The following is a 14,846-nucleotide window of genomic DNA, read 5'->3' as shown; positions in this document are numbered from 1 at the left end:
TTAAGTCCCATAGCGCTCAGAGCCATTTGTACAGACGACTATTATTTTCGGCAGTAGCCGTTTAAGCTTTACAATCGCAAGCTGGTAACAGTGCTTCCAATACCAGAGGGCTCACCTCTCGCTGACTGTACTGTAGCTGGAGACTGTCGGCGGTCTGACTGAGTTCGCTGCACGCGTGTCGGCAGGTGAGGAGGGCTCGGCCGCTGCCGCCACGGACATGGCGCTGTCGCTGCTGTCTCGGGTAGACGCGGCGCTGTCTCGCCACCACGTGGACTCGGCCGCCTGCGTGCAGCGCGCCGTCTGCTCGCAAATCCGCAACTCCGGGCAGCGCGTGGCGGCGGGCGACGCCTCCGCCTGGGATGAGGCCATCGCACAGATGTCCAGGTGAGTCGCACCAAGAGAAGAAATGCAGACGGATATTCGTTGGACAAATATATTATACTAGAACTGACATGTGATTACATTTTCATGCAATTTGCGTGCATAGATCCTGAGAAATCAGTACCCAGAACAACCACCTCTGGCCGGAATAACGGCCTTGATACGCCTGGGCATTGAGTCAAACAGAGTTTGGATGGCGTGTACAGGTACAGCTGCCCATGCAGCTTCAACACGATAGCACAGTTCATCAAGAGTAGTGACTGGCGTATTGTGACGAGCCAGTTGCTCGGCCACCATTGACCAGACGTTTTCAATTGGTGAGAGATGTGGAGAATCTGCAGGCCAGGGCAGCAGTCGAACATTTTCTGTATCCAGAAAGGCCCGCACACGACCTGCAACATGCGGTCGTGCATTATCCTGCTGAAATGTAGGGTTTCGCTGGGATCGAATGAAGGGTAGAGCCACGGGTCGTAACACATCTGAGATGTAACGTCCACTGTTCAAAGTGCCGTCAGTGCGAACAAGAGGTGACCGAGACGTGTAACCAATCGCACCCCACACCATCACGCCGGGTGATACGTCAGTGTGGCGATGACGAATACACGCTTCCAATGTGCGTTCACCGCGATGTCGCCAAACACGAATGCGACCATCATGATGCTGTAAACAGAACCTGGATACATCCGAAAAAATGACGTTTTGCCATTCGGGCACCCAGGTTCGTCGTCGAGTACACCATCGCAGGTGCTCCTGTCTGTGATGCAGCGTCAAGGGTAACCGCAGCCATGGTCTTCGAGCTGAAAGTCCATGCTGCTGCAAACGTCGTCGAACGGTTCGTGCAGTTGGTTGTTGTCTTGCAAACGTCCCCATCTGTTGACTCAGGAATCGAGATGTGGCTGCACGATCCATTACAACCATGCGGATAAGATGCCTGTCGTCTCGACTGCTAGTGATACGAGGCCGTTGGGATCCAGCACGGCGTTCCGTGTTATCCTTCTGAACCCACCGATTCCATATTCTGCTAACAGTCATTGGATCTCGACCAACGCGAGCAGCAATGTCGCGATACGATAAACCGCAATCGCGATAGGCTAGAATCCGACCTCTACCAAAGTCGGAAACGTGATAGTACGCATTTCTCCTCCTTACACGAGGCATCACAACAACGTTTCACCAGGCAACGCCGGTCGACTGCTGTCTGTGTATGAGAAATTGGTTGGAAACTTTCCTCATGTCAGCACGTTGTAGGTGTCGCCACCGGCGCCAATCTTGTGTGAATGTTCTGAAAAGGTAATAATTTTCATATCACAGCATCTTCTTCCTGTCGGTTAAATTTCGCGTCTGTAGCACGTCGTCTTCGTGGTGTAGCAATTGTAATGGGCAGTAGTGTATTATCCAAACGAATGAGTACAGGATACGGTAGTAGTGGCAAATGTGTCAAGTAACTACAAAGTAACATTCAACTGGTAGATCTCAATGATTACAATGAGAGACGATATTATCCCTGATTACAGCGGACTAACACTTGATATACAGGGTGATTCCCTGATGACGTTACAAACTTTCAGGGCCGTTGGACATGGCTAAATGTATCTATTTGAGGTAAGGGACCCTGGTCCAGAAGTGAACGAGTCGAACGTTACATCCGCAGCTGGTTCTCTAATGGATAATGTTGCTGCCGTTGGAACACTCGGTCCCGGGTTCGATTCCCGGCCGGGTTAGGGATTTTCTGTGCCCGGGGACTGGGTGTTTGTGTTGCCCTCATCATTTCATCGTCATCATCATTCGTCACTGTGGCTAGATTGGATGTGTAAAAAACTCGAGTGTGAAAAAAAATTGGGGCTTTGTATGGGCGCTGATGATCGCGCAGTTGAGCGTCCCACAAACCAAACCATCGAAAAAGTTACAGGCGAAAATCGTTCTGATACCTCTGAGAGAGGGATGCATGTACCGGTACTGTTGAAAATGGTTCAAATGGCTCTGAGCACTATGGGACTTTACTTGTGAGGTCATCAGTCCCCTAGAACTTAGAACTAATTAAAACTAACTAACCTAAAGACATCACACACATCCATGCCCGAGGCAGGATTCGAACCTGCGACCGTAACGGTGTACAGATAGGGATGGCAATTTATCTAATCCAATGTAGATGGGGTACTGTCTACTGACATGAGCAGTCTTGGCGTACAATGTCCTTACTGCAGTCTATGTTTACAAGCTGAAGTACGGACATCGATCATCCCTTACCAGATGGAGTTGTACAAGGTGACGGAACAAGCGCGCTTGATTTTCGTCTATGGGCAAGCAAATGGAAGCAGCAGAGAAACGAAAGGGTTGTACAGGACCAAATATCCGCGAAGAAGACAGCCAGCTCACACCATGTTTCCAAGAATTTTTCAACAATCAAGTGAAACAGGCAAATTGGTACCACAGTGCGAAGATCGAGGAGGTCGACGAACAACAGGAATCGCCGACTTAGAGGAGGCAGTGCTTATTTGAGTGGATGAGGCGCCTGCATTCAACACTCGATCAGTTGCACGTGAAATTAATGTTTCGCACAGTACTGCGTGACGAGCATTACGGGAGAGATAGGGATAACAATTCAAGTCATCCAATGCAGATGGTATACTGTGTACTGACATGAGCGGTCTTGGCGTACAGTGTCTGTACTGCAGTAAACTGTAGCCTGTGTTTACAAGTTGAACTACTGGCGTCGATCAGTCCTAACCGGATGGAATTGTTCCTGGTGATGGAACGTGAGGACATGATTTTCGTGTATGGGCTAGGAGATGGAAGGAGCACAGAAAGTACACGCTGTGACTCTTGCTGACTTGTGTCGCGTGTCAAGTTCAGCCATTGGTTCTTACAGTACCTTACAGTCGATCCTCACTTTCCTGAGTTTGTACTATTCACGGATAAAGCCTGTTTCACCGGTGACAGAAAGCTAAATAGTCGCAATAGTCATGTTTGAGAATCTCCCTGCTACAGTTGTGAAGAGTCATCAACACAGATTATCAGTCAGCGTGTGGAATGCATAGTCAATGATTACCGACTACGCCTGTTTCTTCTTCCTCTCCGCTTAAATGCAGCACTGTACACAGTGTTTATCACAGACATACTACCCAGATTCCTGGAAAATATCCCACTCGTTATTCCTCAACGAATGTGCCCCTACCTCAGATTGGACAGAGCGTTTGTGAACACCTGGATCAGACAGTCCCTGAAAAGTGGATTGGCAGACGAGTTCCTGTTTCGTGGCCACCACATTCACCTTATCTCACCCCACTTGATTTCTTCTTGTGGGGCTGTGTAACAAGTCTCCAGTGTGAGACACCTGTCAAGATCAAGATGATCTACTGCCTGCAACACTGTTCAAACAGCACCGGGATGAAACTTCCTGACAGATTAAAACTGTGTGCCGGACCGGGACTCGAACTCGGGGCCTTTGCCTTCCGCGGGTAAGTGCTCTACCATCTGAGCTATCCAAGTACGACTCGTGACCCGTCCTCACTCCTTTCTTCCAGGAGTGCTAGTTCTGCAAGGTTTGCAGAAGAGCTTCGGGGAAGTTTGGGAGGTAGGGGACGACGTACTGGCTGAATTGAAGCTGTGAGGATGGGTCGTGAGTCGTGCTTGGATGTCTCAGGTGGTAGAGCACTTACCCGCGAAAGGCAAAGGTCCCGAGTTCGAGTCCCAGTCCGGCACACAGTTTTAATCTGCCACGAAGTTTCATATCAGCGCACACTCCACTGCAGAGTAGAAATTCTCATTCTGGAAACACCGGGGATATTGGAGCGGGTACAACAGAAATTTGTACGCCGATGCCACGCCTGCATTGACGACGGAAGGCGCCGTTTCGAATAGGTGTTGTTAATGTTGCCGTTGTCAAACTTGTGAAAGTTAATGTAACTGATTATTACTGTACCGTAGACTGTGGATTTTCGGTCAACTGATTATTACTGTACCGTAGACTGTGGATTTTCGGTCTCTCAGCCGCGCAGGGTAACCACAAATTTCAAAAAAAAATTCGGTCTCTCTGACATCAAGTTACCTGCGTCGTTACTTGTCCATCAGCAGGGGAAATTATCGGGGGATACGGGGCAATATTCAGCGGGAATTCTGTCAGTCATGATCAGGGTTCGGAAGTTGGGGTCCTTAGTTTGAGCGCTGCACGAGGCTAAGGCGGAACTTGAGTAAAATTTCTCTTATATCTTTCGACTCGGTCGTTCCCAGGCTAGGGTCCGTTACCTCGAATTGATACTTCCCCATCTTTCTTGAAAGTCTGTAACAGCACCACGCAATCACCTTTGTACATTGTCTATCAGAAACGACTGTAACAGACACACTCTGCTCCCACACGATCGATTGCGTGACACTTAGAATGAGGAGATACAGCCTGGAAAATCTGGTTTTGGGTAATATTCCTTGCTGCTTGATACACCCGTTACTGAACACAAGAAAATCAAGCAAAAAAAATTTCAAAATCAGGAGATACTCTATCTGATTAAAAGTATCCGGGCACCACTGTTAATGCTGAACTGCCCGCTGGAGAGAGGTGAATCTACCAGTATAAAAGAAGGCATGGTCAGAACAGGAACAGTAACAGCACAATGAGTCCATCAGCAGAGCTCCATCACGTCGAACGTAGAATAGTCGCTGGATGTCACCTGAGTAACAAATCCACATGGGATATTTCAACCATTCGGAAGCTGCCCAATCGCCTGTTGGTGATGTGACTGTCAAGAGCAAACGCGAAGGATCGTGTGTAGCTAAACCGAGACCACGCAGACCTCGTGTACTGACGGAGAGGGACCGTCGAGTACTGCGGAGGGTGGCTATAATACATCCCACGAAATCAGCGGAAGAATTCACCGGTGAACAATATGCTGCTAACAGTCCAGCTAGCACAGTGACTGTGCGTAGGGAGTTTAAAAAATTGGGTACAATGGTACCTCATCAAGCACACATTTCTGTAGCTGGTCCTAAATGACGCTTGAGGTGGCGTAAGAAGTTACGCCACAGGACAGTGGATGACAGGAAGTGAGTGATTTGGAGTGATGAAGCACGTTACACCTTGTGACAATCTGATGGAATGGTTTGGATTTGGCAAGTGCCTGTAGGACGTTGCCTGTCACCATGTGCAGAGCCAACATTGAAGTACGGAGGCGGTGGTGTTACGACAAGGGGCTGATTGTTGTGACTGGGGTGTATGCTCACCTTGTTGCGTTTAAGAGAACACTAAATGCGGAAAGATGCTACATATTTTAAAGCATTGTGTACTGCGTACAATAGAGAAACAGTACGGGAGCGTGTACGATAACATTTTAGTAATTTTATCCACTTTCGTTTCTTATAATATGTGTAAGGGCGCTGATAACATCGCTTGAGCGCCCGTAAGCTCCACACAAACACACACACACGCACACACACTCACACACACACACACACACACACACACACACACACAGACAGTCAGAGAGAGAGAGAGAAGTAGTTCGGAAGCGATAACTGTTTAAATCGTCTTCACAATGCACGCTGTCGTAAAGCGAGACGTTTAAGGCAGTGCTTTGTGGAGAATAACATTCCACAAAAGGAGTGACCTGTCCAGAGTCCCGCTATATAACATCTTTGGAGATGAGCTAGAATGCATACTTCGCTCCAGATCCCAGCATCCAACATCAGTGATCTTCTCTGGTTTCGGCTCTTGATGAAGAATGGGCTGCCATTGTTCACAATAAGGATTAGCCAAGTAGTCTCCTTTCAATAAAAGATAGGCAGACACCAGTTGCGGTTTATTTGAATCATTTTACCTCTCTCGGTATAAAATAACACGTTCTACATTATGGATAATATATTCAACAAAAAATAATGCTTAATACACTGTTGTTGTTGTTGTGGTCTTCAGTCCTGAGACTGGTTTGATGCAGCTCTCCATGCTACTCTATCCTGTGCAAGCTTCTTCATCTCCCAGTACCTACTGCAACCTACATCCTTCTGAATCTGCTTAGTGTATTCATCTCTTGGTCTCCCTCTACGATTTTTACCCTCCACGCTGCCCTCCACTGCTAAATTTGTGATCCCTTGATGCCTCAAAACATGTCCTACCAACCGATCCCTTCTTCTAGTCAAGTTGTGCCACAAACTTCTCTTCTCACCAATCCTATGTAATCAAAAGTATCCGGACACCTGGCTGAAAATTACTTACAAGTTCGTGGCACCCTCCACCAGTAATGCTGGAATTCAATATGGTGTTGGACCACCCTTAGCCTTGATGACAGCTTCAACTCTCGCAGGCATACATTCAATCAGGTGCTGGAAGGTTTATTGGGGAATGGCAGCCCATTCTTCACGGAGTGCTGCACTGAGGAGAGGTACCAATGTCGGTCGGTGAGGCCTGGCACGAAGTAGGTGTTCGAAAACATCCCAAAGGTGTTCTATGGGATTCAGATCAGGATTCTGTGCAGGCCAGTCCATTACAGGGATGTTATTGTCGTGTAATCACTCCGCCACAAGCCGTGCGTTATGAACAGGTGCTCGATCGTGTTGAAAGATGCAGTCGCCATCCCCGAATTGTTATTCAAAAGTGGGAAGCAAGATGGTGCTTAAAACATCAATGTAGGCCTGTGCTGTGATAGTGCCACGCAAAACAACAAGGTGTGCAAGCCCTCTCCACGAAAAACACGACCACACCATAACACCACCGCCTCCGAATTTTACTGTTGGCACTACACACGTTGACAGATGACGTTCACCGTGCATTCGCCATACCCACACCCTGCCATCGGATCGCCACATTGTGTACCGTGATTCGTCACTTCACATGTTTTTCCACTGTTCAATCCTCCAACTTTTACTCTCCTTACACCAAGCGAGGCGTGGTTTGGCATTTTCCGCCGTGATTTGTGACTTATGAGCAGCCGCTCCTCCCCCCCATGAACCATGGACCTTGCCGTTGGTGGGGAGGCTTGCGTGCCTCAGCGATACAGATAGCCGTACCGTAGGTGCAACCACAACGGAGGGGTATCTGTTGAGAGGCCAGACAAACGTGTGGTTCCTGAAGAGGGGCAGCAGCCTTTTCAGTAGTTGCAAGGGCAACAGTCTGGATGATTGACTGATCTGGCCTTGTAACAATAACCAAAACGGCCTTGCTGTGCTGGTACTGCGAACGGCTGAAAGCAAGGGGAAACTACAGCCGTAATTTTTCCCGAGGGCATGCAGCTTTACTGTATGATTACATGATGATGGCGTCCTCTTGGGTAAAATATTCCGGAGGTAAAATAGTCCCCCATTCGGATCTCCGGGCGGGGACTACTCAAGAGGATGTCGTTATCAGGAAAAAGAAAACTGGCGTTCTACGGATCGGAGCGTGGAATGTCAGATCCCTTAATCGGGCAGGTAGGTTAGAAAATTTAAAAAGGGAAATGGATAGGTTGAAGTTAGATATAGTGGGAATTAGTGAAGTTCGGTGGCAGGAGGAACAAGACTTCTGGTCAGGTGACTACAGGGTTATAAACACAAAATCAAATAGGGGTAATGCAGGAGTAGGTTTAATAATGAATAGGAAAATAGGCATGCGGGTAAGCTACTACAAACAGCATAGTGAACGCATTATTGTGGCCAAGATAGATACGAAGCCCACACCTACTACAGTAGTACAAGTTTATATGCCAACTAGCTCTGCAGATGACGAAGAAATTGAAGAAATGTATGATGAAATAAAAGAAATTATTCAGATTGTGAAGGGAGACGAAAATTTAATAGTCATGGGTGACTGGAATTCGAGTGTAGGAAATGGGAGAGAAGGAAACATAGTAGGTGAATATGGATTGGGGGACAGAAATGAAAGAGGAAGCCGCCTGGTCGAATTTTGCACAGAGCACAACATAATCATAACTAACACTTGGTTTAAGAATCATGAAAGAAGGTTGTATACATGGAAGAACCCTGGAGATACTAAAAGGTATCAGATAGATTATATAATGGTAAGACAGAGATTTAGGAACCAGGTTTTAAATTGTAAGACATTTCCAGGGGCAGATGTGGACTCTGACCACAATCTATTGGTTATGACCTGTAGATTAAAACTGAAGAAACTGCAAAAAGGTGGGAATTTAAGGAGATGGGACCTGGATAAACTAAAAGAACCAGAGGTTGTACAGAGATTCAGGGAGAGCATAAGGGAGCAATTGACAGGGATGGGGGAAATAAATTCAGTAGAAGAAGAATGGGTAGCTTTGAGGGATGAAGTAGTGAAGGCAGCAGAGGATCAAGTAGGTAAAAAGACGCGGGCTAGTAGAAATCCTTGGGTAACAGAAGAAATATTGAATTTACTTGATGAAAGGAGAAAATATAAAAATGCAGTAAGTGAAACAGGTAAAAAGGAATACAAACGTCTCAAAAATGAGATCGACAGGAAGTGCAAAATGGCTAAGCAGGGATGGCTAGAGGACAAATGTAAGGATGTAGAGGCCTATCTCACTAGGGGCAAGATAGATACCGCCTATAGGAAAATTAAAGAGACCTTTGGAGATAAGAGAACGACTTGTATGAATATCAAGAGCTCAGATGGAAACCCAGTTCTAAGCAAAGAAGGGAAAGCAGAAAGGTGGAAGGAGTATATAGAGGGTTTATACAAGGGCGATGTACTTGAGGACAATATTATGGAAATGGAAGAGGATGTAGATGAAGACGAAATGGGAGATAGGATACTGCGTGAAGAGTTTGACAGAGCACTGAAAGACCTGAGTCAAAACAAGGCCCCGGGAGTAGACAATATTCCATTGGAACTACTGACGGCCGTGGGAGAGCCAGTCCTGACAAAACTCTACCATCTGGTGAGCAAGATGTATGAAACAGGCGAAATACCCTCAGACTTCAAGAAGAATATAATAATTCCAATCCCAAAGAAAGCAGGTGTTGACAGATGTGAAAATTACCGAACTATCAGTTTAATAAGTCACAGCTGCAAAATACTAACACGAATTCTTTACAGACGAATGGAAAAACGAGTAGAAGCCAACCTCGGGGAAGATCAGTTTGGATTCCGTAGAAACACTGGAACACGTGAGGCAATACTGACCTTACGACTTATCTTAGAAGAAAGATTAAGGAAAGGCAAACCTACGTTTCTAGCATTTGTAGACTTAGAGAAAGCTTTTGACAATGTTGACTGGAATACTCTCTTTAAAATTCTAAAGGTGGCAGGGGTTAAATACAGGGAGCGAAAGGCTATTTACAATTTGTACAGAAACCAGATGGCAGTTATAAGAGTCGAGGGACATGAAAGGGAAGCAGTGGTTGGGAAGGGAGTACGACAGGGTTGTAGCCTCTCCCCGATGTTGTTCAATCTGTATATTGAGCAAGCAGTAAAGGAAACAAAAGAAAAATTCGGAGTAGGTATTAAAATTCATGGAGAAGAAATAAAAACTTTGAGGTTCGCCGATGACATTGTAATTCTGTCAGAGACAGCAAAGGACTTGGAAGAGCAGTTGAATGGAATGGACAGTGTCTTGAAAGGAGGATATAAGATGAACATCAACAAAAGCAAAACAAGGATAATGGAATGTAGTCTAATTAAGTCGGGTGATGCTGAGGGAATTAGATTAGGAAATGAGGCACTTAAAGTAGTAAAGGAGTTTTGCTATTTGGGGAGCAAAATAACTGATGATGGTCGAAGTAGAGAGGATATAAAATGTAGGCTGGCAATGGCAAGGAAAGCGTTTCTGAAGAAGAGAAATTTGTTAACATCCAGTATTGATTTAAGTGTCAGGAAGTCATTTCTGAAAGTATTCGTATGGAGTGTAGCCATGTATGGAAGTGAAACATGGACGATAAATAGTTTGGACAAGAAGAGAATAGAAGCTTTCGAAATGTGGTGCTACAGAAGAATGCTGAAGATTAGATGGGTAGATCACATAACTAATGAGGAAGTATTGAATAGGATTGGGGAGAAGAGAAGTTTGTGGCACAACTTGACCAGAAGAAGGGATCGGTTGGTAGGACATGTTCTGAGGCATCAAGGGATCACCAATTTAGTATTGGAGGGCAGCGTGGAGGGTAAAAATCGTAGAGGGAGACCAAGAGATGAATACACTAAGCAGATTCAGAAGGATGTAGGTTGCAGTAGGTACTGGGAGATGAAAAAGCTTGCACAGGATAGAGTAGCATGGAGAGCTGCATCAAACCAGTCTCAGGACTGAAGACCACAACAACAACAACGAGCAGCCGCTCGACCATGAAATCCAAGTTTTCTCACCTCCCGCCTAACTGTCATAATACTTGCAGCGGATCCTGTGTGATGGTTTGGATAGATGTCTGCCTATTAGACATTACAACCCTCTTCAACTGTCTGCCGTCTCCGTAAGTCAACAGACGAGGTCGGCCTGTACACTTTTGTGCTGTACATGTCCCCTCACGTTTCGCTTTCACTATCACATCGGAAACAGTGGACCTAGGGATGTTTCGGAGCGTGGAAATCTCGCATACAGACGTGTGACACAAGTGACACCCAATCACGTGACCACGTTCGAAGTCCGTTGAGTTCCGCGGAGGGCCCCTTTCTGCTCTCTCACGATGTCTAATGACTGCTGAGGTTGCTGACATGGAGTACATGGCAGTAGGTGGCAGCACAATGCACCTAATATGAAAAACGTATGTTTTTGGGCGTGTCCAGATACTTTTGGTCATAAAGTGTACTAGCCTATTCCAGAATAGCAAATGCCGATTCTAAAAAATCCCTGAGGTTTTGACGAATACTGACTCAAAGAAGAAATTACATCACAAAACATTTTAAGGAGCATTTAATAATGACTTCCTGTTCCATAGACAAAGATTTTTTTGTGTAGGAAAGTCTGTACAAATATATTTGTCATGTAGTGAAATCTCTAGTAAATACAGAAATCCACAGTATTCGTCATATATTCAATAGCTTCAAATAAATACTCGAAAAATAATTGACGTATTTAACACAGAAACATTTGTTTACATAATCTGTGTGGAATCATTGTTAACAATAGTGAGCCTAAATATCAATATATTAAATTTAACACAGTATGTTTCACAACTCACTATTGCACACGCTCTCGTTCGCAATTAACTACCTCTGTTTTACTCATTATTCCACTCCAAAATCAGAGAAGAATTGTTCGAGACAAAGTAAAACCATCTACTATGTATACATCATTGTTGACAGTTAAAGAGTCTGGTAGGGACGTATCCATTAGCTAGAAAAATATGGCCAAACCACTGTAACTTTTCTCCCCTAATATTTGGCCAGTGTGTGGCTTTCAGGCCACTGGTACTGCTCTTCTTTCATAATTCATTCCCATTTACCTTCCATGGTATTATAGACGGATCCACAGATCTTTCGAAGTACCTTTCTCCCGGAAACACAGATTGCTTCTTCAGTTGTTGCTGATGTTGCTCAGGTTTTACAACCATTTAAAATTTCCAGCGGTACCAGTGTCATATACAACTGAAAAGGCTGAAGAAAAAAAACCTTGTTTCACAAAACGCCTACCATCCAGCGCACTTTGGTCTATCGGTTATTCATATGATTTTGAAACACATTTTTGAACACATTCTAATTAGATTTCTGAACGAATCATAAGTTGATTTTTGAATGTGTGCATTGTGTACGTGATGTCTGCCAAGTAAATCCTTGTGGCATCTAGAAATAAAAAAAACTTTCCCGCAGACAAAAGGAGATGGGGCTATACGAACTAAATCGAATAAACCCGAACGGGTGAATGCCAATCACTGTTTATTTATGTGATTGATTCGGAGTGTGAATGATAAGCCTTGTTATAATTACTAGCGAAATCCATAGATTGAGACTACCAGAGTAGAAATAAACGATTAAGAGGACTAACAGGTAAGAAAGCTTACGTATTATCTTCTCGGTGTATCCAGCAAAATGAAATTTTGACAGAAAATTTTTACCAGATCACTACACTACTAAGGGCAGTTGTACAGTGCCCGGTTAGCAGCCGCTTATGTTCTATACTCGGAATAGTGCGGAAAACGCATTGTACGAACACATAAAACTCTAACTGGAGAATAAACGCGGGATAACTAAACTGGTGATTATGGCAGGCTTACTGAAGTTAACCGTAGAATAAGTTTTGACAATGGCAGGAATAGCTGCAGGATCAGTGATGACTAGATTGTTTGTTAGAACGAGGAAGGAGAAGAAACTGGCGCATCACACAAATTATATGTAAGAATACGAAGATTGCAAATTTATGTAAAAATTTCGTACTGCTACTGCTTTTCGATCTCATGTTTGGGAAACAGGAGCATATGAATGAAATGTGAAACTGTTTCCTAACATGAAAACTTTTTGCTTGTTGTGGGCCTAATAGGCATTTGATATTAATACTTCGTGAATTATACTGTCGTGTTATTCGTGTAAATGAGGTAGATAACAATGACCATTTGTGTCAAAACAGTCTCGCTTACAATTGCTGCAACATTAGGAAGACCTATTTCGTTTTATCTAGCAGACAGTGACAAAACAGACATAATCAAATCGAGAAACCACACCACTCTTGGGTGCTATTTGTATTAACAGCTTTTTCAGTATTAGACAACGACATTTTGATTTTTCATGTAGCAAAACGTTTGACGAATTTTAGTGAGATAATAGATTGTTTTGCAGAAAGGGTAGCACGCCGTGCAAAGCTGTAGCAAGATTAGAGAGAAAAAATGCTGGGACCTAAGAATTAAAGAGATGTGTACTATCTAGCTTGGGCTGTTGTCCTTACTGGTTTTATGTTTCTTATGTTTAATTTTATGTCACACGAAAGAGGAAGTTATCAGCGAATAGGCAATAAAGAGTGCAAATTCTCTGAAGAATTCTTACTTTCCCGATTACAAATAATCCCACCCAGTATTAATTGTGAGGTTTTTTTATGGAAGGTTAGGATGTCAACCTGGCTGACTGGGAGCAGGAGAGGCACCACAGGGCTTTTAATTTCGACTTTCCTGAATATGGGTTTGATGGCTTTCATTACAAAATATACATGCTTGAATTCCACAGAGCGAAATACAGTGACTTGCGATAGAAGAATCCTGTGTGAAGAGGCGTGACACTGCATTTTGGCACACTTAAGACCAAGTAACTTGCCTTACATTTTCTCGAAGATAAATGTTTTATGTATCAAACTCTTAGAAAGATGTGCACTTCAAAATCAATATATTTCTGAAGAATCGATTCTTTTTAAAATTTTTACTCCATATCTCAAACGCTTTAGGGGGAGGGGAGTGCCTCTATCGAGTTTTTGCCCCGGTTCGGAAATATCGTAGGTCTGGGCTGCAGCTGAATGTTATTCATCTGTGGTATTAGATGTGACTTGAATAAATCGTTCAGACTAAAGAACACGCGATTAGCATTTATTTTTCGTCACTTCATTTTATTGTCCAGTATGGACCGTAGGTACCTGAATTCTTGAACTCGTTCAAATGTACGCGCGACAGCAACAATGGAGGGAAGGAGAATTTGCTTGTTACCTGTAAAATATGCATATTTCTTAAATTTACTAGCAACCATATCAAATGCAACCGCAAATGGTTAATGAACATTCTTTTGTTTACAGTAACTCGTTGACAAGCTTTTTGCTGGACGGAACGAGCATCAAGCAGGCGGTGGAGCTGGGTAGAGAAGGCGGTAACTGCGAGGCAAAGTTCGCGCGTTGCTCGCTCAGCAAGGAGGCGCTGATGGCAGCGGTGCGAGGATTACTGCCGGAACCAGAGCCCCAGCAGGCCACGCAGCCGTCACCTGTGCGCAGGCGCAAGTAGAGGCCGAATCTCGGACACAGCTCACACGCAAACAAAATGGGCGAATTTTAATGTTATCACTTGATTTTTGTAACAATGTCTTTGTAATAAATGCCAAAATTTTTAGTTAACGCTCTTTTTCTCCTAACCATTTCGTATCGTTCGCTTAAGGGAGAGTATTCATTACCCGAGTTTGGAGCAGAAGAGAGGAGGATTTAGAGATTTCACGACGAATGTCTCTGGATACACATTCTACTACGTCAATATATGTTACACGTAGGACTGAGCAAACGATACTAGCCTTTGAACAGGCTCCATATTTCCCGATACGCCACTGCGCTCTAAACGGAATCGGGCTTGTTCGAACAATCACGTGAAATTTGATTCGCGCGGGGCATGTGCAAGGGATATGTAAGAAACTACAAACCAGCCACAACAGTGAGCTATGACTTGCATAACTTTGACGATTTTGTGAAATAGTGGACGAAACGGCTTAAATCCTACCAATGCACAAACTCCTATTGCGTCTTTGAACAAATTCACGATACTACTTCAAGCAGTACCGATATGTGTGGATGTATAAATATTTATGCTGAATTTTAGTAAACGCAAGAGCGAAAGACGAAAATGTCGTCCACCAAAATTGCTTGACTGAATCCAGTGTAATATTTCATTCATTTGTGAGAAGTGTT

The 14,846-nt window shown here is 44.4% G+C and overlaps 1 protein-coding gene across 1 annotated transcript in view; it reads left to right on the top strand.

Moving 5' to 3' along the window:
* Window positions 1-14,209, top strand: part of LOC126466393 (uncharacterized) — a 59,150-nt gene extending 44,941 nt beyond the window's left edge. The window contains exons 5-6 of the mRNA XM_050096387.1: window positions 186-384; window positions 13,974-14,209. Coding sequence (XP_049952344.1) covers window positions 186-384; window positions 13,974-14,175 — 401 coding nt within the window. The 3' untranslated portion in view covers window positions 14,176-14,209. The remainder of the gene's footprint in view (window positions 1-185; window positions 385-13,973) is intronic.
* Window positions 14,210-14,846: the final 637 nt, after the last annotated feature.

Source organism: Schistocerca serialis, chromosome 1, assembly GCF_023864345.2.
Source record: "Schistocerca serialis cubense isolate TAMUIC-IGC-003099 chromosome 1, iqSchSeri2.2, whole genome shotgun sequence".
NCBI classification, from domain to species: domain Eukaryota; kingdom Metazoa; phylum Arthropoda; class Insecta; order Orthoptera; family Acrididae; genus Schistocerca; species Schistocerca serialis.
The sequence above is the reverse complement of the archived record's forward strand: the minus strand, read 5'-3'. Positions and strand labels throughout refer to the sequence as shown.